At 35.1% G+C, this 25,052-nt stretch overlaps 1 protein-coding gene across 2 annotated transcripts in view; it reads left to right on the top strand.

Moving 5' to 3' along the window:
* STRN (striatin) overlaps window positions 1-25,052 on the top strand; it is an 86,489-nt gene that overhangs the window by 33,194 nt on the left and 28,243 nt on the right. For both annotated transcript variants that reach the window (XM_028140123.2, XM_008162244.3), the window contains exons 2-7: window positions 3,496-3,599; window positions 9,946-10,019; window positions 15,345-15,423; window positions 17,938-18,105; window positions 19,803-19,938; window positions 23,133-23,268. In XM_028140123.2, the coding sequence (XP_027995924.1) occupies window positions 3,496-3,599; window positions 9,946-10,019; window positions 15,345-15,423; window positions 17,938-18,105; window positions 19,803-19,938; window positions 23,133-23,268 (697 nt within the window). The remainder of the gene's footprint in view (window positions 1-3,495; window positions 3,600-9,945; window positions 10,020-15,344; window positions 15,424-17,937; window positions 18,106-19,802; window positions 19,939-23,132; window positions 23,269-25,052) is intronic.

The raw sequence follows: 25,052 nt of genomic DNA, 5'->3' as shown, positions 1-25,052 counted from the left end.
ATGTGCCCTTGACCAGAATCGAACCCAGGACCCTTCAGTCTGCAGGCCGACGCTCTATTCAGTGAACCAAACCAGCTAGGACTATGATGCTTTTTAAAAATACACTGTTGGTATTTTATTTGGGCTTGCATAATTTTTAAAGATTTATTTAGGGAGAAATAAAATCATTGTAGTTCTTTTTAAGAACATGGCTTTGCTTCTCATTTGGTTTCAGGCATTTTTTAGTGTACCATTTAAAATACTCTCTCTGCATAGCTCTTAATTTATTCTAATCATCTTGCCATTTTTGTTATTATAACTGGGATTGTTTTCTTTCATTGTATCATCTAACTAGTACTTTTTATAGAAGCCCATGGGTTTCGATTATTTTTTACATGCAGCTACTTTACTAAAATTCCTCTATTTTTATAATTGTTTACAATTAATTTTCTTGGATTTTCATTGCAAATGATAAGGTATCCACTCATATCATTTGCAAATAATAGTAACTTTATTTCCTCTTCTCTATTTTTAAACTTATTTGTTTCTTTTTTTAATAAATCTTTATTGTTCAGATTATTACAATTGTTTCTCCTTCCCCCCCCATATCTCCCCTCCTCCCAGTTCCCACCCTTCCCTCTGCCCTTACCTCCCCCCCTCGCTATCCTTATCCATAGGTGTATGATATTGTCCAGTCTCTTCCCGTACCCCCCACACAGACACCCCCTTCCCCTGAGAATTATCAATCCACTCCCATTCTATGCCCCTGATTCTATTATGTTCATCAGTCTATTCTGTTCTTCAGATTTTTAATTCCCTTGACTTTTAGATTTACTTGTTGATAGGTATGTATTTGTTGTTCATAATTTTTATCTTTACTTTTTTCTTCTTTTCCTCCTTTTAAATAATACCTTTCAGCATTTCATGTAATACTGGTTTGGTGGTGATGAATTCCTTTAGCTTTTTCTTATCTGTGAAGCTCTTTATCTGCCCTTCAATTCTGAATGATAACTTTGCTGGGTAGAGTAGTCTTGGTTGTAGGTTCTTGCTATTCATCACTTTGAATATTGCTTGCCATTCCCGTCTGGCCTGCATAGTTTCTTTTGAGAAATCAGCTGATAATCGTATGGGTGTTCCCTTGTAAGTAACTAACTGTTTTTCTCTTGCTGCTTGTAAGATTCTCTCTTTGTCTTTTGCCCTTGGCATTTTAATTATGATGTGTCTTGGTGTGGTTCTCTTTGGATTCCTTTTGTTTGGGGTTCTGTGCGCTTCCTGGACTTGAAAGTCTATTTCTTTCATCAGGTGGGGGAAGTTTTCGGTCATTATTTCTTCAAATAGGTTTACAGCGTCTTGCTCTCTCTCTTCTTCTGGCACCCCCAAAATTCGGATGCTGGTATGCTTGAAGTTGTCCCAGGGGCTTCTTACACTATCTTCTACTTTCTGAATTCTCTTCTCTTCTTGCTTTTCTGGAGGCATGTCCTTTGCCTCTTTGTATTCCAAATCTTTGACTTGATTCTTGCGTTCCTCTAGTCTGCTGCTGGGTCTTTGTATAATATTTTTTATTTCAGTCAGTGTATGTTTCATTTCTAGTTGGACCTTTTTCATATCCTCGAGGGTCTCATTAAATTTATTGGCTTTTTCCATGAAATTCTTGAAAAACCTTATAACCGTGGTTTTGAACTCTATGTCCAGTCGTTTGTTCTCCTCCATTTCTTTTGTTTGGGATCTGTTTCCTTGCCTCCTCATTTTCATTTTTGCTGCTTCCCTGAGTTGGTAGGGTAGCTTTGTGTCCTATTGTGTCCTATTGATTCAACGGGTCAGCCTCCCAGTTACCTGAGGTGGACGCTCTTGGTGCACCCCTTTTTAGACTGTGTGTACAGCCTTGTAGTTAAGTCTTGATTGTTGTTGGTGTCACTGGGAGGAATTGACCTCCAGGCTATTGACCTCAGTGAGGACCCGCTGTGTCTATAACGGAAGAATTGCTGTGCTGGAGACACGTTTATGGGCCGGGACTTGTTGCAGTAGGGCTTTGTCGCTCACTGAGTCTGCCTCTTGAATGTGTCCCTTATGCGAGTGGTTGAAATCTGGTGTCGTCTCACACCGACCACTAGATGCCCTCATTTCTGGATCTCCAATGGGGTGCAGGTCAGCTACTGTCTGAGGCCACTCAGCAGGAGTTACAGCAAAAACTGCAGTTTTCTCCTCTTTGCTTGAGTGGTTTTGGAGCAGTCTGACTGGAGCTGCAGTTTATTTGGTTAAGCTGCCACAGGGCAGGCCATTTATTTGCAAAAGCTGCTGTTTGGAGCCTGGGTGGGTTTGTAGAATGTGCGGGGCAGGGTCTCAGGGCGTTCACTAGGCTAGGGCGTGGCAAACAGCAATGGCTGCTAGTCTGCCTTTTCTGCCTTTCTCGTTTCCAAGTCCCTGCGTCCCGTGCTCTAGCGCAGTAAACACTGATTGCTGGGCGCACCTCTGCAAGAAAGTCACTCTCACTTTCCGACATGATGGCCGAGAGTCCAGCTTCTCCCCGTAGGTGTCTGGGTCCCCCGCGCGTCCCCAGACACTGGATTTCAGAGTGATCGGGAGCTTATCTCCCTTCGGGTTGGAAAAAAGCCGCGCGTCCCGTCTCTCGCCACCAGCCCGATTCACGTGCCTCCGTACCTCAGCCCTTTGGCGTTTGTTCTTTCTTTTTCCTTCTTAGTTGTAATCTACCATTCAGCCAGCTTTCCTGTGGTTCTGGGTGGTAGACGCTTTGTCTTTTAGTTGTATTTTTGAAATTGTTGTGCGCGGCGGCAGTTTAGTTTTTTAACTTTGCTGCCATCTTGGTTCCTTCAAACTTATTTGTTTCTTAACTAATGACACCGGCTACCACCTCCAGAACAAGGTTAAATATTTGTGATGAAAAATGAACATCCTTGTTTTGTTTCTGATTATCAGTACTTATAGGGTTTCTTCATTACTCATGATGCTGGTATTAAATTGTATTGTTTGTATTTTATCATATTGGCATAGTATTTGTTTCAAAATAAAAGATTTTATCCACAATTTTAAATCTTATATTGACAGAAAAGTTGCAAGGACAATACAAAGAATTATTTTTGTCCTGAACCATGTGAGGGCAGGTTGCTAGCCAACCTGATGGCCTCCCACAAAATACTTTAGGGTTTATTTCCTATAAACAAGTACTGCTCTATGTAACCACATATAGCTGTCAAACTCAGGAAACTAACAGTGATACGTTAACTATCTCTAATCCTGAGACCCCATTCATGTTTCGCCAGTTGTCCCAATGACTTCCTTTTATAGCCAAATCTAGTCCAGAATCATACATTAAGCCCCCCCTTTTTTTTTTCATGCAGCCAATGCCTTCCTATATACTTGCATACTTTGTGACAGATATGTAAAGGAAATGTTTTTTTCATCTAACTGTCCTATCTTCCAAAGGTTCTTTCCTCAATTGAGTTTAAAAAAAAATTTATTTGCTCTATACTGAGTTTTATCTTTCTTTTCCCTACTCAGGCCCAGATTGCATTTCTTCAGGGGGAAAGGAAAGGTCAAGAAAATTTGAAGAAGGATCTTGTGAGGAGGATCAAAATGCTGGAGTATGCTCTTAAACAGGAAAGGTAATTCAGTAAAATGCAAGATAGTCTTCTCTTAAAATTTGGAATAATTTTTCTGCCGTTCTTAAATCTAAATTTTAATACTTTATGCTTCTGAATTCAGGAAATGTCATCTGTAATAAATATTTATAATGATTGTAATATGTTAATTTTATTTTGTTGTTAACATTTAATAATGACCAATAAACTGATTTACATGATTTAAAAAATTTTAGCAACAATTTTCCCATACCCTCTTCTTTCTTAAGAAACATGTACTTATTGAATCTTTAATATCCATTTCTTTATGGAATTGAAATAGTTTTTAGTTGTAAAGGAAATTCTATAATGCTTATTAACTATTTTCTTATCATCTAATATTACTCAATTTGATGTATTTTCTTTGAAAAAAAATTGCTCTGGCAGACTATGTTGAGAATCTTTTTATAGACTTTTTTGATATTTTGTGCGTTTGCTATCAGCTATTCATATTTCTCCATAAGCAAACCTTACCTTTCTAGTTTGCTAGTGTCTGAGATACTCAAATAACAAAACTTGGGTCATAAGTCAAGGATAATAACGTCATAGATGAGAGTTTTGGAAGTTTTCATATAAATTAGGTTTATTTGCTTTAATGGATGATGGTCTTTGGATTTGTGTGTGTGTGCATCAGCAGTGTGAAACCATTCTTTGTTTTGAGTACTTGATAGATATATTGAAATTCTCTATTTTGCTTTATTTTTGGTGATCACATTCTTTTCTCATTATTTTGAAGTTGCTGTATGGGCTGTTTGCAAAACTACCATAAAATAACATTTAGCAGACAATATTTATGAATATCAAGAAATAAAACTTTATTGGAATTTGTGTTCAGTTTCATGTGGCATCTTTAAATGAGATTGACAACAGGTTCACTTCTTAGTGAAAAATAGGCAGTTCTTTTCCTTGAGAAGTTGATTGAAAACTGTATTGAGGAGATAGAAAAAAACACCCAGACTTTTAAAGGTAGTAATTTTGAATATTTGAGACTTTAAGCTATCTAAATTATAGGCATAAGTGAAGTGAAAAATAATAAAATGGACACTGTTTATTAACTACTATATTACAGGTCCTGAGGCTTAAAAACAAAGTGACTGGATAGAGTTGCAGTCAGGTAGAGCTGTGCTTCAGATTGCTTAGGTCTGTCTGATTCTGAAGCCTGTACTCTGTACCAGAATATTATAGTATTTGTAAGATGGAAGAATTGAAATACACAGATATTACAGTAACCAAGAATATTGTGTGTGTGTGTGTGTGTGTGTGTGTGTGTGTGTGTATGTCCCTTCTCATTAAACATATTAATCTGTGCATCCAGTTTAAGCACTTGTGCTGGACCTGAGTCTAAACATATGTCATAGTCCTTGTCCTTACTGGCTTTCAGTAACTGGAAACACAGTTGGAAGCCACAAAGTGCAGTGCAGTCTGATCGGTGCTGTGGGAGAAGTCTGTGTCGGATACAGTGGGTCACAAAGAAGGGAGTGGATATTTCTGTCTGGAAGGTGGAAGTAGAAAGGAAGGTGTAATTAGAAGAGGTGAGGCTTGAACATCATAAAAAATAATGTGTTTGCCAGATAGACAAGGTTCAGGAAGTAGAGAGGATATATTTAATACAGAATAAAGCAGTTTGGTGTGTTCAGAAATTTATAATTACTGTGTATTGGAAGGAAGGACATTAGTTGTGATTTGATGAGATCATGGAAAGCCTAACTAAGGAATTGAAACTTTTATCTTACACATAATAGGGAATATTGAAAATTTTCAAAAACTTTCTAAAATAATCTCAAACTGATAGAAGTTGCAGGACCCGTATACCATTTACCCAGATTTATTAATTTGACCACACTTTACTATGTTAACTGTCATCATGCACAATTTACCATATTTTTTCCTGAATCATTTCCTACTTAGTTGCAGACATTATATACCTTTCCCCTATAAATTCCTCCCTATATATTTTCTATGAGCAAGGACATTCCATTGTATAATTACAGCTTATTATCAAATTAAGGAAATTTGATGTTGATATAGTTCCATTATCTAACAAAGCCCATATTCATATGTTCCAGTGATGATCTTCATAGCATTTTTTTTTACACCAAATATTCTAATATGATCTTTATAGGTTTTTTTCCTGGTCTAGAAATACATATTGCATTTAGTTGTCATGCAATTGAAAGGTTTTAAGCATGGAATAGTGTGAAATAGATTTTAGAACGATCATTCTGACTTCATTTTGGGGGATGGACTGGAAAAATCTGTTAATACAGGCAGGAAGATTGTAATAGTCAAGGATGAGACACGATAGCATAGTAGCTGCAGGAATAGAGGAGGCATCAGCTATGAAACATTTTAAATAAGAGTATCTTATATAATTTGGAAGATGATTTGGTATAGGAGATGAGGAAGAAAGATAACTTAAGAAAGATTCCTAGGGTTCTGGCTTGAAGTATGAGTTTTGGAACTTATCAAATGAATTAAGGATAACAATTAAGAATTTTAAAAAGGATAAGAATTAAGGGTTTAAAAGCAAATATGGGAGGGACTCATGACTAGAAATGTACACATCAATATTGTGGGTAAAATTATAGGAGTAGTTGAGACAAGAAGAACAAATATTTTGGGAAGAGAAGAGAACCCACAGGAGTCACAGAAATGGAAATGTTTGAAGAAAAGGCAGAGGAAGAAAAGCCAACAAAACAATGGTTGGAGAGGAAGGAGAGAGTAGTATATTCCTACACTCTCGATTCCAGTAATTACAGGCTGTTGTTGTTCCTTGTGATTAAGCCCCTGTCGGAAGCAAGAAAAGGGGAGTTTGACCATTGCAAGTGCCAAACAGACTCCAAGTAAATTGTATACTGAAAATAGTCATTTGGATTTGCCAGTTAAGAGCTTGTTGGTATCCTTGCCAGACAGCTTCAGTGAGGTAGCAGGAACATAAACCAGATCATAGGGCATTGAGGGGTGAGTAGGATAGATAAGATGGAGACAGATACAGTCGCTTATTTTTCAAGTAGTTTGACTTTGGAGAACAGAAAAGAGAAAGACTGGCCTGGTCCAGGGAAGTGGTGTTTGTTTGTTTTTAACGAATGGGATTTTCCTGGAAAAGAGTCCCTGATTTTGTATCTTTTGAAGTTCATGGAATGATCTGAGATTATTCCTGATGTAATGGCACTATTAAAGTGTAATAAATTATTTCTTTGTGAAATTAGAGCTCTTAGATATTTTCATATTCATTGGATTAATTTTTTAAAACACAGATATTATATCCCTGCTTAAAAGTATCTGGCTAATTTCAAAATTCTTCTTAGTAAAATCTTTTACATCCAGGCCCCTTGCCAGTCCTATACATATACATGCACACATGACACGCATTCACACACATACTTACACACACAGCTGTTTTTTTAATTATTATTGATTATGATATCACATAATTGTCCTCATCCTCCCATTCCCATCCCAAACCCCTCCCCACGCATGCCGCCACCCCCCTGTTGTCCGTGACCACTGGTTAGGCTTATATGGATGCATACAAGTCCTTTGGTTGATCTCTCCCCCTTCCCCCAACCCTCCCCTACCTTCCCTCTGAGGTTTAAGAGTCTGATCAATGCTTCCCTGTCTCCGGGTCACACAGCTGTTTTTTGACCCACTTCACACACACACACACACACACACACACACACACACACACACACACACTTTGAGGAACTTTAAGTAATGTTTCTTCTGACAGAAATGCCCTCTATATCAGTTCATTTGTCTGGTGGGGAAACTGATGGTATTTTGAACTTTAGCTAAAATCTCATGTGTTACCTCCTATTTGGTAGGTCTCCTTGACACCACCTTTGACAGAATTAGCTAATTCCTTATCTGAATTAATATGACAGTTGATATAATTCTGAGCTCTTACCCCACGGTGCACTATAGTTATTTATTTACATTTCTGTCCCTTAGGCATCTTCTTGCCTCCACCCTTATAATTGATTACAAGTTGCAGGTTGTTTCCAGCAGCCAGTACAGTGCCTGGCATGTTATAAGAATTCAGTACGTTTATTGGATATAATGAAATTATTTTTAAGGGAACCCAGTTTATAAACACAGCATTTCTTTACTTATTTTGTCTTTGTCTAATTTTTTATGAAGTGTTATTTCATAGTGTTTTATTATTTTTTGTTGTATATATTGCATAGAATATTTTCTGGTTCATTTTTGTAGCTCTGTTGCAGTTTTTCCTAAGAATACAAGAATGCACTATAATGCAGTATTTTGTGTTTGAAAATGTTTTTCTTTATATGCATATAACAAAAATATATAAATTAATTCCATAAAATTTTATTGCTACTTCTACTCTGTCCTCAGCCAGTTACTTTCAATTAGTGTTGTGACTTCTGGGAGGTATTTTTACTTTGAGTCAATTTAATGGCTCTAAATCTTACCCTCTTATAATAGCATTAATACAAAGACATTGAGGTAGACTAGGAAATGTTTAGTATGGTGAGGAAATCTTTGATTAAGAGAAGCATTGGGAGTAGAGAAAAAATGTTCTAAATTATTTGGGACAAAATATTTACTAAAAAATTTTAAAAAGACATATATACATATGGTTAATTTGCCAAGTAACACAAAGTAATTTCCCTTCTGCATCAGTTCACTGATTTCCCTTCCCAAAGGAAATCATTTTAACTGATGTTTTATGTGTCATGTATCCAGAACTATTCAATGCATATGAAATATACATAACATACATATAAACCACATATGTACATAGTATTTTGTACATTGCTTTTTTTACTTAAGCTTAGAGATCAATCCGTATTAGAAAACAAATATTTTTTCCTTTTTAATGGATACATATTATTACAAAACATTTTATATCTATGCAGAACATAAAGACTAATATAAAAAATAATGATGTACCTACCCTAAGAAATAGAACATCAGCTGTCTATAATTTTTATAGGTTTTCTTAAGATTCCCTTCTATATAAAACATTGACTTTTCTGTTGTAACTGCAAAATAATTATTGTAAAATAATATGAAGAATTTCAGTACTTCATATATTTGAGCAAATAATTTTCATTTTCTTTATACTTTCCTTGAAATACAAAAAGTTTATAGTAAGTGCTCAATTAGTTTTTTATAAGGATAAAAATAATTTTAAAAAAAAGCTTTCAGAGTTGGCTACATTATTCTTTTCTCTCTCTTTTTTGTTGTTGTTGTTAATTCTCACCCAAAGATATTTTTCCATTGATTTTTTTAGAGAGAGTGTAAGGGAGGAAGATAGAGAAACATCGACATGAGAGAGACACATCAATTGGTTACTTCCCGAACGCGCCCAGGGAGCCTGCAACCAAGGCATATGACCTTGACCAGAATCGAACTTCTGGCCCTCAGTCCGAGGGCCAATGCTATATCCACTGAGCCAAACTGGCTAGGGCTTGCTATGTTACTCTTTCATTACTTCTTTATTACTTAGGTTTTCAAATTGTTGTTATTATCCCAGTCTCATTATATTGAATATTTATTGTAAATGGCCTCAATATTTCAGGGAAGCAAACAAATTAAAATATACAAATAAATTAAGTAAGTGTGGCCATTTTTAGTTAATCTTAAAATTTTTTACCTTATCTAGTTTATTATTCTGGTCTCAGATGGTTAAATCTGAGATGGTTAAGTCAGACTAACCAGAAATAATAACATTCATATAGCAAGAGAAGATAAGAATTCCTGTTCACAGTTTTTCCTGAGTTCTTCCTGCAAAGAAAGGCAAAGGATACTTTGACTATTAAAAAAAATTATTTATTTCTGCTGGAATATCTTATTCAATATTCATGATTTGGGCTGGTTCCCCCTCCGTCCTTTGGATTATTCAATATAACGCATACTTGGCAAATTATAATTGCCTGACAAGACACAACGTATTATAGATGATTTTTCTTTTTAAAAAACTCAATTTTGAAAAAGGTCTTTTACAAGTTTATTTTACAATCCAAACTTTTCTGCTGCTTTTGATAATAAAATACTCTGGCAATTATTAAGAAAATGTGAATACAACAAAAGCTAGCATGTTAATACAGTTCATTAGTAAGTACAGAAAGAAGATGTATGGTTCCCAGTGTTAGTCCTTTATTTGTTATAATAGCACTTCATGGGCTAACAACAAAATAGTAATGGCAAATGCTTTTGTATTATGACTTTGACATCTTGGAAGGCTATGGGCCTTTGAAAGTTACCTAGGACTACTGCAAACTGATGACTATTCCTATTGAATATCTAAAAGTTTACTTAAATATGTTTTAAGATGGTTTGTATTTTCTCATTTCTTTGTTAGAGCCAAATACCACAAGTTGAAATATGGGACAGAATTGAATCAGGGAGATATGAAGCCTCCAAGCTATGATTCTGGTAAGCTAATTTTAAAGGAAGTTCAAGTGATTAAAAAGAAGTTAATATCAAGTATTTGTAGCTACAATATTTATAACTGCAAGTTGATTTCTAGTTATTTGCATGTTAGTTATTTTTTCTGACCTACTTATCTTTTGACACTAATCATGTAGTGTCATTTAGATCATTTTCTACCACCTTCCTTCTTTTATCCCCTTCCCTTTACTTTTAGTTTCCCATTTTCTGCTTATGTTCTACACTTACTGGAAGGATCAGAATTCATGGGGAAACATACATCAACATAACTGATTCTTACTGGGTCTTCCCAATATTAATGGGACCTTTGAGATGTGCAGTACAAAGTGCAGAATGCCCTTGAAATCCTGAGAGAAAGAGTAGGAACTATGGAGGTAAAAGATTTCTTCGTTAAGTACAGGGGTATTCCTTGTCCAATGAGCCTAAACCCTCAGTTTCAGGTGCAAAATTGTTTTGGACTTGGTCATCACAGCGTAACTAGATCATCTTTTAACAGCTGAAACATTTTATTATCATTTTGCATTATGTCTTCTTTATCCTTCTCCTACCTTCCTCTTCACCCCACCAAACAATACAAAACTAGTATCTGGAAACAATCAGATATTACTTATTAATAGATGTAAAGGAAAAGAAAGAAAAGTTGTTCAAAAGTTATTGCCATGTTTTAAGGTGAGTTTGTTTTTGACGTAATTTCAGATTAAATTCCTGGATCAAATATCTGAAGATACCAACTATTGTTTATATCACTTACTGAAATACCTGCCTTGTACTAGGGGCTTTATGTATATTAACTGTAATTTTTAAAAGTTATTTAATAAAGATAATATTATTCTAATTTTATTTATTTTTTTTGTTAATCCTTACCTGAGGATTTTTTTTTTTTTAAGAGAGAGTGGAAGGGAATCAGGAAAGGGGAGGTTGGCTGCCACCTGCACGTAAAGTTTCTGAGATAAGAATATGAGAAATGAAATAACTGGCTAGTATTTGGAGGGAGGAAATTAATGTTTATAGATACAACTAGAGAGTTAGCCAGGGGGGAAGAAATAACTGAATTTGAGAAATGAAATAACTGGCTAGTATTTGGAGGGAGGAAATTAATGTTTATAGATACAACTAGAGAGTTAGCCAGGGGGGAAGAGACAGTAAAATTTGTTACAAGGTCTTGTAAAATATGTTAAGGAGTTTACACTTTATCCTAGGAGTTATGAGAAGGCATTTGAAGGACTTAATTAGGACTCTTGTGATCAAATTTGTTCTTCAATCTAGAAGATGGATTAGAGAGTAGCAAAACTGGAATTAGGGAGACTGGTTAGAGGACTGTCACAGCCATCTGGCTACATGAGGAAGGTTACCCAGACAAAGGTTCTAACAATGGAGTTTAAGAGAAGTGGGTGTATTCAGGAAATATTTAGGACCTAAAATCTGCAGGAATTGGTTCTTGTTTGGATGTAGGGGATGAAGAAAAGGGAGAATCAAAGATGACTCCCACACTTCTAGTTTAAAAAACTAGACTATAAGCAGGTTTGGAAGATGGCGTGTTCACTTCTGGATTTATTTGTTAGGCAATCAAGTGAAGGTGGCTAGTAGACGGGTGTGTGGGTTTGGAGCTTAGACTGGTGGTATAGATTTGATATGTAGATTGAGATGCACCACCATATAGTACTGATGGCACTCAAGACATTTGAGTGGAAGGCTCACCCAGGGACTTTATGCAGAGTGAGAAGAAGAGAATTTAAAATGGAACTCTGAGGAATGGCAACATTAAAAAAAAAACTGGTAGAAAAATAGAATCCTGAAAAGGAAACTCAGAACAGTTGTCCTAATGGTAGGAGGAAAGCCAGTGGAAACAAAGAGGAGAGATGGTTTTCAGAAGTAAGGACCCTTCAGCATTACTGATTAGTGTCTAGAGAATTGAAGAATCTAGTGACAAACAGATCACTTAGAATTTATTGCAAGCAGTTTCAGAAGAAAGATGAGGACAGAAACATAGACATGAGTGGAAAATGAAGACTAAGTGTCGTCAACTTTCAGGAAGATTGGGTTGTGAAGGTGAGGGAGAGGGATTACAGAGTAATAGATGACAGGACACAAAGGGTGAAGGAAGTGTGTGTGAGAGATGTATTTTGTAGAGGAGGAGCAAATAAAAAGGAGAAAATAGAGATATACAAAATAGGAAGGTATCTGAAAACGTGATAGGGATTGGATTCTGAACATAAGTAGAGAATGACAGGGGGAGCATGTCTTTTATTATTACCAAGAGAGAATATAGGAAGTCAGGTGATGGGTTTGTAGGTTAGGGTTTCAGTTTGGTGGTGGGTATTTAATATGATAGCTTTATGTTTGAGACAAAATTATCTGCTAAGAGTGTATGAGAGGTTTACAAAAAGTAGAGAAGATTTATAACAAATGAACAGAGGACAAACTAAGAAATGGTAGGATTGAGAAAAGCTAAGGGTCTGGTTGACATGTGTGACCATGAGTTTATATAGAAGCACTGGTCTGTACACTTGCTAAATAGAATGAAAATAGTTAATACTTGAATTCATGGAAAACAAGGGTACAAGAAAATTGAGTACATTGGCAAAAGAATGGTTGAAGTGATAGACTTCGAACTAAAACTCCAGAGGGAAAGGAAGTGAAGACAAAAGGAGCCTAAATGGGTAAGACTAAGGAGATAGATTATGATCTAGAGCAGGTCAGCAGAATTTTTCTGAGGCCAGATAGCAATATTTAGGCTTTGTAGGCCATATGTTTGCTCTTGCAGCTACTCAACTGCTGTCTTAGTCTCCTTTTATAAGGGCTTCAGTCACTTTGGATTAGGGCCCACCCTCAAGACTTCTTTTTAACTTAATTCTCTCTTTGATGACCCGCCTTCAAAACAGTCACAATCTGAGAGATACTGGAGGTTAGGACTTCCACGACGTCCTCTCTCTCACATGAGGGGATGGGCTGAGAAAAACTCAAATGGGGTTCCAGTGAATATTCTTCCTTTCATCTTCGCAGTACTCAATGACATTCACACACTGGGGCCTATGTGATTAAATATGCATTCAGTTTAACTCTTTCAAAGGGACGTCTCTCTTCAGAAGTGCACCAGAACCCTGCGAATTTGCTCGTGATTTCTTGTCAGCAGGTAGTTTCTGTACTCCGTCGGCTTTTCCCTGTGTTCGCTCTTTCCTTTGTACAATTTTTTCAGTCTTGATTGATGATTGATTTAGACAAGTAAAAAAGTTTCTTCTCAGCCCTTTGAGAAGTAACTTTGCCCACCTACTTCTACTTTACACCTGCCCCCCAGAAGTTTTAGGATTCTGAGATCACGGACAAGTTAATTGTTTAACATGGGTGGGGAACCTTTTTTCTGCCAAAGGCAATTTGGATATTTATAACATCATTCTCGGGTCATACAAAATTATCAACTTAACAATTAGCCTGCTATATTTGGTCAAATATTTAATTAACTCACCCCTAATGCCTTGGCAGGGCCAGCCCAAATGTTTTCACGGGCCTTATAAGGCCCACTGGCCGGATGTTTCCCACCCCTGCTTTATACTCTAATCTCCTGGCAACCACTGATCTGTTTTCTGTTTCTGTAGTTTTGCCTTTTCCTGAAAGATAATATGTAGCCTTTTATTTTTATTTTTTTTCCCAAAACATTGGCCCTTTTATTCATCTTTGCATTCCTGTTGAATATGTAGCCTTTTAATTCTAGCTTCTCTCACTTGGCATAATGCATTTGAAATTCATATGAGTGTATGTCATTAGTTCGTCCCTTGTTCCTAGTGAGTAGTATTCCATTGAATGGATGTACCACACTTTGGTAACATCACTGGCTGCTAGAGTAGGCAAAGGCAGTTGATTATATTTGAGGATGGAATATAAAGGATTTAGGCCTGTTCTTAAGGGAAATTAGATGACCTCAAAAGTTCTTTCACATCTGAAATTTTAGTTTTTTGAAATGTTAATGTAAATGTTTTTATATGGTAAGTACAATTTATTCACTTGACTTATTAAGGGGACGTATTGGAACATACTGTATTATATCCACAGTTCCTGAATTTGTGGGTTAGTGTCATTTTTCTTTAGTATTGAGACCTTTGTTTTGTTTATTTTTTTAAAGAAAGTATACCCCCTGAAGTTATCCCAAAGTAATTTTCCTTTTTTTAGTTAACTTAATCCTCCTGACCGCACTTTCTACCCTCCATCTACTGTACTGATATTTCTAGATGGTGTATCACAGAGCTTTGCCTCATTATTTTAGGAGAAAAATGAAAGTGCAAGATCTAATTTTTAAAACTTAACGTATTTGTCTAATTTCTTATCGTTGTAGTGATAGCATATGGAGGAAAATACATGAGCTCTGGAGTTAGACATGATGTCAATACTTACAACTCTACTTCTAACTTAGAAACCTTTCAATTAACTTGTAAAACTCATATTTCTCTTCTTTAAAACGAGGCTAGTAGTAACACCTATCTTTTGAGTTTGTAAAGATTAAAACAAATATTGTAGAAATTTTAACACAGCATCTGGAGCACAGTAAATGTGTAATATCAAATATCATAAAACAAATATACCCAGTCTTTCTTGTATCTTCACTTGAATAAAACCCTATAGAGATAATAGTTTCTTATAGTTTAATCAGGGACTAATGGAAAGTGTGAACTTTTTTGTATTTTTAAAGTAGAGCCATGCTATAGTTTAGAAATTCTTTAGTTTAGACTTAACACAGAGAAGGCTCTTTTTAGTTTACCACCTTCTTGAAAGGATTCAGCTTGTACCAAGTGATGAATTTAAGCTTTACAAGGACTACGAGATTTTCATTCAAAGAATGTCTTAAAAAGAATACTTGAAGTTTTCATTTAATAACTAGTAAAGGAAATAAATTTGGAATGAGATTATTTCCTACCTACTCTTTTATCAAACTGGCTTTTCTTAAAAGCCATCATTCCTGGGTATTTTGTTCCACACTTGACCTGGCGCTTCAGATACTTTTTTTTATAGGACTCTTATTGTGTGACTTGATGTGGATAGGTCTTGGTCCTAGAGCAAAATTCTCAGGCTGCCTAAAGATTTGGAAAATGTTTTTATGTCAGTTCTACAACTCTGAGGGGAATTCACTAGCAGTAATGAATTCAGAGTTTGTTATGGAAATTGGACTTAAAAACAGAATTTACATGGTCCTGAAACATACCTTACAGTGCAGTTTTACATATTCTTAATCTTATAAATATTTTTGGATAATTTTTATGACTAGAGATACCCTCTAATGTATATGACAAGTCGGTTTTATTATGATTTAATGTTTTCTAGATGAAGGTAATGAAACAGAGGTGCAGCCACAACAAAATAGCCAGTTAATGTGGAAACAAGGTCGTCAACTACTCAGACAGTAAGTAACTCCTGGTCAAATTAAAGAGAAGCAGCAGATATTTTCATGAGATTATTTTTGTTTTGTATTTTCAAATCAGTAGAATAATTTTTCTCATTATTGTGCTGCTGCTGTGGAAAGCTTAATTGAATTACTTTTTCTTTTTCATATGAAACACTTTTCCCCCTGTAGTGGAATTTATAAATTATTAAATATTAATAAGAATGATAAGGCATAAATACTTTCCATTATTTTAGATTCATCAAAAAGAGTATAATTTTAAGCTTCTAGATTTTACATACACTTAAATTTATAGTTTAAAGTTTGCATCTTTTATACATGAATATACAAGTTTTAATATAAGTTTAATATTTATATATAAATTTGTGTTTTTAAACCTTCTGTTTTTAATTGATTGAAGAACTTTTTGATTTCCCCCTGTTTGCAAATATTGCACTAACATGTACTTTCTCCTATGAAATGGGTAGTTGAGATTATAAGGAGGGAGCAGAGCTGGGTTGAGGTTCAGATGTCAGGTGGTAGGTGAGACCCATTCACCAGCTCAGTACCCGGTCCTTGCATATCATGTTTGAAATTGGTATTCAGGTTTATGCCTCAGTAAAATGAAATTTGCTGTTTGTTTTGGACTTTTGAGATCGCTTGTGAATACTCTAAATCTATAATTTCCAAAGTGGATGCCTGCCAGCCATTCCTTTTGGTGATGGGAAGGGAATAATAAAATGTCTCCAAATATCTATTTTTTATCTACTTGAAGTTAAAAGAAAATGAGATTTCATTAGTATTTAAACTATTTTTTAAAATATTTTTATTGATTTCAGAGAAGAAGGAAGAGGGAGAGAGAAATAGATAGAAACATCAATGATGAGAGAGAATCATTGATTGGCTGCCTCCTGCACGCCCTGTATTGGGGATCAAGCCCACAACCCAAGCATGTACCCTTGACCGGAATTGAACTCGGGACCCTTCAGTCCACAGTCTGATGCTCTGTCCACAGAGCCAAAGTGGCTAGGGCTCACTAGTATTTAATAAGTGGATTTTTTCACTAGTGCCTTGACTTTGGTCTTAAATATGATTTATGCATTTTCTTTTTATAAATAAAAACGTGTTCTTAATCTGCTGGGGATTTTTATTGGGAAGTTGTTATAGTGAGAAATCCAAGAGATATTTGCAAAAGCTTTAGAAGACTCATAATCTGTCCCTTAAAGGAAAGGTGACATTTTATCAGTGAACGAGGAAGTAACTATTTAGTAAAGCCAAATTATGGAAAGTGCAGTTTTCGAAACAGTTATTTGTAATGTGATTTTGCTGCCAAAGTGAAGTATGTATCAAATATTATTTGTTAAAAATGGAAAAACATAATACCTTTGTATTCGTTTGTAAGAACAACTGATTAAGTTTAGGAAAGTTAGAAATTTATTATCCAAATTTTAAACCCTTTCTATAAATATTGAATAGGATTGAAAAATGGTGTCTTAATTCGATAGGATGCACTTATTCCATTTTAGTCACATATCTTTCTGAGATATCTCTTTGAGTTATAATAACTGTTAATACCAGGTCTTGAAATAAATTGACCTTAGACTGCTTTTCTTGTCCACCTTTGTTTTCTCTCTCATCCCATAGACTGATGCTTACTTGTAAGTTAATGCCTAACATTTGTCAGTCACATTTATTAATGGTGCTATTAGTGACATTTGCCTTTTTAATGTTCCTGCCACTACCCCTTTTGGTCTTTTTTTTGGTCATCTTTTTTTGTTAATAGAAATTGAGTGCCTTCTATATACCAGGCACTTTACTAAGTGTATCTCTTTTAAGGGAAAGAAAGCTGAGGTTCAGCAGAATTAAAGTAACAGAACGAAAATGGCAGAAATGTATTAGCTTTACACCCATTTAGGCTAATATAAAGCCTATTCTCTTTTATTCTATGCTGCTGCCCCTCTCCCCATGTACCCAGGCATCCCACATTCCACAATTGAATGTGGTCTACATTTTTCATTTTACAGTTGTCCCAGAATAGAAGCATTCCTTCTGTAGAAGTGACTCTTTGGATTATACTGTCTTATTGTATATCATAGAGGAAACTATGTATGCCAGAAGCATTCTCTTTAGATCTTAAACAGTGACACTTTACATCAGAAATGTAAAAAGACTACTGAGTATAACAACTACTATCATAAAATAATAATTTATCTGAGAGTGATATTGCTCCAACTCTGCCTAGAAGAAAGAATGTGCTATTAGGTATATTAAGAAACAATTTCTTTTTATGATAAATATAATGAATGGAGTATTGTATAGTTGTTTGATTTTTCTTAGTGACGGTAGAGACTGGTACTGCAAGAGACAGCTCCATCTGCAGCTGGAAGATTATTTATTAGCAAGTCGTACTAGCATGGTACTATTCTGTTAAATCCTATGCAGGCATTGAATTTAAAGAAATACTTTTATTTATGTATTAAGTTATAGAATGCTGATCCAGTATGGCTGAATTGTAAGGATCATCTTTATACACAGGTATCTACAGGAGGTGGGTTACACAGATACTATTCTAGATGTGAAGTCTAAACGAGTGCGAGCTTTGTTGGGCTTTTCAAGTGATGTCACGGACAGAGAAGATGACAAAAATCAGGACTCACTCATAAATGGCACAGAAGGTGAAGTTAAAGATACAGCAATGATTGGGTAAGTATTTTGTCTGGAAAGTGTTTTAGCTATAACTTTAGTTTTTATTAAATATATTTGGTTTATGGGTGATATTTATGATACTTGCACTTTTAGACACTGCTACAGAAATAATTATAATAAAGTTTAATAAGAATTTAAAATTTATTTTGTAGAAGATAACACAGTGATTAGAGTTTATGGTATTTTAAGAATATATTTTATTTAAGATATTAGCTTGAAATTTATGGATTTAATACAGATTTTAATATCCTGAAGCTTAGTCACTTACTATTAGAACTTCATAAAAGATCTTATTTTGGAAATTCAGTTAAAGTTTTTAAGAAGTAAACCTTTAGAAGTAAACCTTATCTTAGCCACTTTTGTTTATTTAGTCAGGGGCACTGATGGCTTTTCCCTTAGATTGTCAAATGAAAAAATGATAACAGCCAACACAACAATAGCCATGCGGTGTAAATGAATAAAAATTATACCCTTTTTTTTTTTTTTTGTCTGACCGGCAAAAAATATATTTTTTGATGTGCCACAGAATTTTAGTATTTTATGTGTGCCATGACATGAAAAAGGTTGAAAATCGCTGTTTAGTGAGAACATAGTTTCTGTTCTCTGGACCATAAACTAAAATTATGAGATTTAGGTAAAGGTTCAAAAATATGACTTTTGTAAACAGATGTCATTGGAGTCTTCTTAAATGTATTCATTAATAATTAAAACTACATGAAATTGTTTTTATAAATGTGAGATGTGGATTGTTTCTCTATGTAGACATAGACAATGTAAGCATTCTTGCTTATAGTTTTACCTAAAGGGTTAACTTAAGTCAGTATAAAGGCCTTCAGAAAGGACAACTCTAGTTGTCTTGTATTTTGGTTTGACCTATCTTTGGAAGCTGACAAGGATATTATTCTGAATGTCTAATTATGTAGAGGTGAAGAATAAGGTGGAAAAACCTCAAACGTAGCTTCCAGCAAATTTGAAATTTATTATTTGTCTTGAAAATTTTGTCCATAGTTGTGGCTATATTTTTTCATACCTTCATTTCTAAAACATTTTTTAATGAACTAGAGATAAATCATCCTTTCTGGTCATTAGGAAATTGTTTACTAGATTTATTTTTAGGGAACTAAATTAAAATCTTACATATTTGAAATCATTTCCAAAAGTTTAATGCTCACTAATAGGATGAAGTTTTGTAGAAATGTTGATTTGAGCAGTATATCGTATTTAGTAACTTGATGTGCACATTTGCTTTTTTCAGCTCGTTAGCTGTTCAGAAATATAAGATTGCATCAGAGAAAAATGACATTTTCTAGTTATTTTTTAGTTATGGAAACTTATGTGTAATAGTAAGAGTAGCATAGAGGAAGAGAATAAAGTTTGGCAGAGTGAAAAAATATTTTTAAGAAGAAATACATGAAAATTAACTTAGGATCAAAATACATCTGAATTAGGAGGGGTTCTTTATATTAGATTACCATTAATCTAAATAAATAGGGTTGCAAAGTACTTTAAAAAGTAATCACTTCCTATATTGCCTCCTATATTATATTTCCATGGATTAGAATCAGTGTCATTCATAATGTTATTTGAGGAAACATAGTTACAGTATAAACAGAAGATAGTGCATCATATTACAGATTAATTCTTACATTGAGTTTAAAAAATTAACTGAGCAAGGTGTACATGTTTTAAACCAGGAAATCTGAGTTAACAGATTCTGCCTCTGTACTGGATAATTTCAAATTCCCTGAAAGTGCAGCTGCAGATTTCAGTGATGAAGACGAAGATGATGACATTGATGGACGAGAGAAAAGCGTCATTGATACTTCAACAGTGAGTTGGATAACTCAGATATAATTATTTTTAGGGACTCGTATGCATACTGTAAAAATAATACATATCTTTCAACCTAAACCTTATCTTTATTTTTTTTTCATGAATTTGAAGAAGTATACAAGTTTTTAGTATTTATTGCTCAGGAATACTTTTAGTATAGCAGCTTTCTATTAAGGGCCTCATTTTTTGACTTTTTGTTAATTCATTAAACATTTCAACATTTCTATAGAACTGGTGAATATGGTAAACATTGTGTGTTGTAACAATGCAGTGTTATTCGCTGCTGTAAGACAATTCAACTGACAGACCCATTATGGTGCCTAACAGCGACTGGCATCAACTCTAATTGATGCAGTTTTCTTGTCAGGGTTGCTTTGGTAGACAAGTTCTACAGACTTTCAGAACTCTTCCATTAGGTTTCTTCAAGCTTGTTTAGAGTTTTTCTGTAATTTTGCTTACATCTTTATAAGTTTATTGACTCTCCCTTGGTAGTTTCTTGCAATAAGAGATGTCTCTAAATTGCTTTTTCTCACTTCTCTTCCCTTCTCTATTCTATCTCCTCCTACCCTCTTCTCCCCCTCCTCTCTTTCCTTTCTCCCTACTTTTTTCCTTTTCAACTCCCTTCTTTCTCTGCTTCCTTCTGCCTCCTTTTCTTTCTCCTATTTTTTTAAAGTAAGAAATAAGGGCATGCTTTGCTTTGACTAGGAAAATAATCACATTTCCTCTTCTACTTTTATTTAAGAAGAGGGAGGAGGAATGTAAGGTAATAGAAAGCAGACTAAACCTGAAGTCAAAAGCCTTGGGTTTAAGTCCCAATTCTGTTACTAATTATCTGTGCTTATTAATCCTTCAGGCTTAACTTTTTAGTTTGTCAAATGAGGATTATAATACACACCCATCTTATCCCCAGAGGATTTTGTGAAGAATGTGAGACACTATATATGAAAATGATATATTTAACTCTAAGTATTTTCTAAGTGTGAATTCTTTGTTCTTTATGCCCTCTGCTTCCATCAGAGACTGTCAAATTATTATTTCCAGATTATTGTTTCTCTGGGCAGGAATGAGGTGGAACCTTAGATATAAGGAAAAAAAGTAATACATGCTTATTACAATAAACTCCATCCATTCCCATTTACTAATCTACTCTCCATTTGTAACCACAGTTCACTTTTTTTTCTATGTCTCGCCATTGAAAATACAGGAGTTTTTGTTTATTTGTTTAAATGGGATACTTGATAGACAGTGGCTTTCATCTTGCCATTTATTTTCCTTCTTCATTAGGTTTTATAGAGGAGATGAGACCTAGAAACAGTTTTTTTCCCCCCAAAGAGTTAGTTTAGTGACTTAATACCATACTTGGTAATAACTAGTGTTGAAAATACATTCAGACTCTGAATTCACGATTCCAGATATTTTTATAGCACTTCTTGATTTTAGGTTAATATAGTATTTCTTGATTTTAGGGAAATATTCTAAATAGTTAAACCAATTATTCTAGCATCATTTAAGAATCCTTGATTTCTCCTATTCTGTTTTTATATATACCAGGAAAGGCAGAGTAGGTTTCATCCACTGTGCCAGCTTTCTTTCATTGATAGTAGCTTCCTGGAGTGTGCATTGAGAAGGATTCCTGAGGGTGTATCTGGTTTTAGATTAAAAGTGCTGTGATTGACAAGTGGTATCAGTCATGAGCATGAGAGCAGGGCCATCCAAGTCAGGTAATCGTTATCTCTTAGAGTCTACTTCTAGACTGTCCCATTGATCTGTATGTTGAACCATTACATGTTTAAACTACTCAAAATAGTCCATTGATAAAGTTTGATCAGATCATGGTATTTCTGTTTTGCATGAAGTGAAGAAGCTGAGGTCTGGAGAAGTGGAGATACTGAGTCCATTTTTTCAAAAGAAGCTGCAAACCTGTTGTCCTAATTTGTTTGGGCTTCTGGTTGTGGAGGTGACCAAAAAGGAGATAATTCATAAAAAGTATTGGCATATAGATCTCACAGATCATCTTTGGCCCGGCTGGTGTGGCTCAGTGGTTGAGTGTCAACCTCTGAACCAGGAGGTCATGGTTTGATTTCCAGTCAGGGCACAGCCCAGGTAGATCCCCAGTAGGGGGCATGCAGGAGGCAGCTGATCAATGATTCTCTCTCACCATTGATATTTCTGTCTCCCTCTCCTTTTCTCTCTAAAATCAATAAAAATGTATTCTTTTAAAAAATCATCTCTGGCCCTAACCGGTTTGGCTCAGTGGATAGAGCGTCGACCTGCAGACTGAAAGGTCCCAGGTTCAATTCCGGTCAAGGGCATGTACCTTGGTTGTGGGCACGTCCTCAGTAGGAGGTGTGCAGGAGGCAGCTGATCGATGTTTCTCTCTTATTGATGTTTCTAACTCTCTATAAAAAATCAATAAAATATATTAATAAATAAATAATCATCTCTGCATGCATTAGGCTAAGTTTTGATCTTCCAACTGGATTTGTGATTCCAGAGATTCCTAAATATATAAAAATGAGATATTACAGCCCTTACTAGATTTTCTATTAAATCTAAGTCAAGTCTCACTCTGAATGATCAGTATTTTAGGAAAAACTTGAGTATATAGAGAGTTATTGGAGAAAATTGATGCAAGTTTGAGACAGTAGAAATAATAATGGAAATTCCTTCCCTACTCCTCCACCCCCCGGCCACAAACAGAATAGCTTCTAAGGCATGCATTACTGAATTTGTGTGATTGTAAATTTTATAAGGGAATGATGTGTTACAGTTAAAATTGATCATGATTGTATTCTGAAAGGTCTTGCAATGTTTTATGAAGTGTTTCTTTCTTTGGACAAACTGTATCCAAGAAATATAAGATTTGGTTGTGTTTCTTATAATACAGTACACATTTTATCTAATTTAAATAGGTGTCTTATATCCTAGTGTTTTCAATATATGATTCCATTAGTTTATTTACAAGAAGAAATCATTGAACAAAATTTAAATTACTACTTTAAAATGTATAATATTATAATGTATACACTTTTTAAAGAGACATTTGTTTTCCACTGTTGAATAGGTATTACAAAGATACACTTTCTGCAGAAAACAATAATGGGTTTTGTCATTCAATGGTAAAGGGGTACCTTCTCCCTTATTTAAATTACTTCCATAATATATTTTAATTTGGCATGTTTTCTCAATAGATTGTTAGGAAAAAAGCATTGCCTGAGAGCAGTGACGATCGAGATACCGAAGAAGCTCTAAAGGAGTTTGACTTCCTGGTTACATCAGAGGAAGGCGACAGTGAATCTAGAAGTGCCGGTGATGGAACAGATTGGGGTAAGGAAGGATACTGGATCCAACCAGAGACGTTATATAAAGAAAAGAAACGAATATTTTTTCCACGAGGGCAACATCTTAAAGAACACTTTAAATCTCTCATAATGTTGAAATGTTGATCCAGTGAACTTTTTTATTACCATCACCTTTTGTCTAGGGTGTGTGTGTGTGTGTGTGTGTGTGTGTGTGTGTGTGTGTGTTGTGTGTTTAAAGAAGATTGTATAAGTAATTACTTCATTTAAAAAAATGAAGTAATGCAGTATGAAAATAATTTGAATTCACATACAGAATGTTTTCTGTTTTCTGCCTAGACAGTAGAACTTGCAAATCTAGATTTTGTGGAAATTGAATATGACAATATATTAGAGCAGTGATTTTCAACAGGTGTGCTGTAAGAATTTTTAAAACATACAATGCCTGACTATTTAGTCAGGAGCACTGATCTCTTTTCCCTTAGATTGTCAAATAAAAAAAAAATGATACCAGCCAATACAGCAAAAGCCGTCAGTGTGAATGAATCAAAATTATGCCTATTTTTTGTCAGATTGGCAAAATATATAATATATATTTTGGTGTGCTGCAGTGTGTTAGTAATTAGTTTGTGTATGTCATGAGATGAAAAAGGTTGAAAATTGCTGCGTTAGAGGATTTAGAGAGCTCACTCTGGCATCTTCTGTACAAAAAGAAGTAAAGTTTAAAAATTGTAATTATCATTCCAGTCAGGTTTTATCAGTTTGCAAAGGCATCAAATTTTGTGTGTGAATTGTTCTAAGCGTGTTTAATATTTTAAACATCTAACAGGAGTTAAAACAAGTGTTTTGGGATGAGAGAAAATTTTCTCGAGGTTAAAGAATTTTAGAACACCCTTAGTTTATAGTCTATGCACTTTAAAGACTGATAAGGTTAGAGAAGGAGTAACTATCCTAATATTTTCTTGTCCCTTTTCCTTCAGGGATCTGATAATGTTAATATCACTTCTTTTTCATGGCAAATATTTGAAGAATTATTTGGGATAATCACTTGAAATCATAATATGGTGAATATAATGGCTATTTTAGTGACTGACCTTTTCCCCTCCCTAGAACAAAGTTTGGAAATCAAAGGAAGTTAAAGTGAAATGAGTTTCTCTTCTGACTTATTCCATAACTAGAGGTCTGGTGCACGAAAACTTGTGGACTCAGGGGATCCCTCAGCCCAGCCTGCGCCCTCTCACAGTCTGGGACCCATCAGGGAGAGCAGGCCTAAGTCGACAGTCAAACATCCCTCTCGCAGTCCGGGAGCCCTTGCTCCTTACTGCCCACCTGCTTGCTGCTCCTTATTGCTCAACTCACTGCTCCTTAGCGCTGCCTCGGAGGCGGGAGAGGCTCCTGCCACTGACTGTGCTCACCTGGCTTCGGGCTGAGTGGTGCTTCCCCTATGGGAGCGCACTGACCACCAGGGGGCAGCTCCTGCATTGAGCATCTGCCCCCTGGTGGTCAGTTCACATCATAGCGACTGGTCGTTCCACCATTCGGTCGATTTGCATATTTGCCTTTTATTATATAGGATGAACTTATATATCAAGTTATTCAAATATTTCAGGCAACAATTCTACCAATATAGCTAGATCCACTGTGCTACACAAAGGTCTTTCTTTAAGGAGTCATACATCTGAATAATAACAGTTAGTTGGCCCTTTTCATTGCCATTCTTATTGCAATGGTGATTGGGATTTATTTTCCTCCAAATACAGTTGCACTGTCCCATATGTAACTTCCTTAGCTTTAAGGCGTGAGTCATGGTCT

Source organism: Eptesicus fuscus, chromosome 16 (assembly GCF_027574615.1).
Source record: "Eptesicus fuscus isolate TK198812 chromosome 16, DD_ASM_mEF_20220401, whole genome shotgun sequence".
In the NCBI taxonomy this organism is placed as follows: Eukaryota; Metazoa; Chordata; class Mammalia; order Chiroptera; family Vespertilionidae; genus Eptesicus; species Eptesicus fuscus.
The sequence above is the reverse complement of the archived record's forward strand: the minus strand, read 5'-3'. Positions and strand labels throughout refer to the sequence as shown.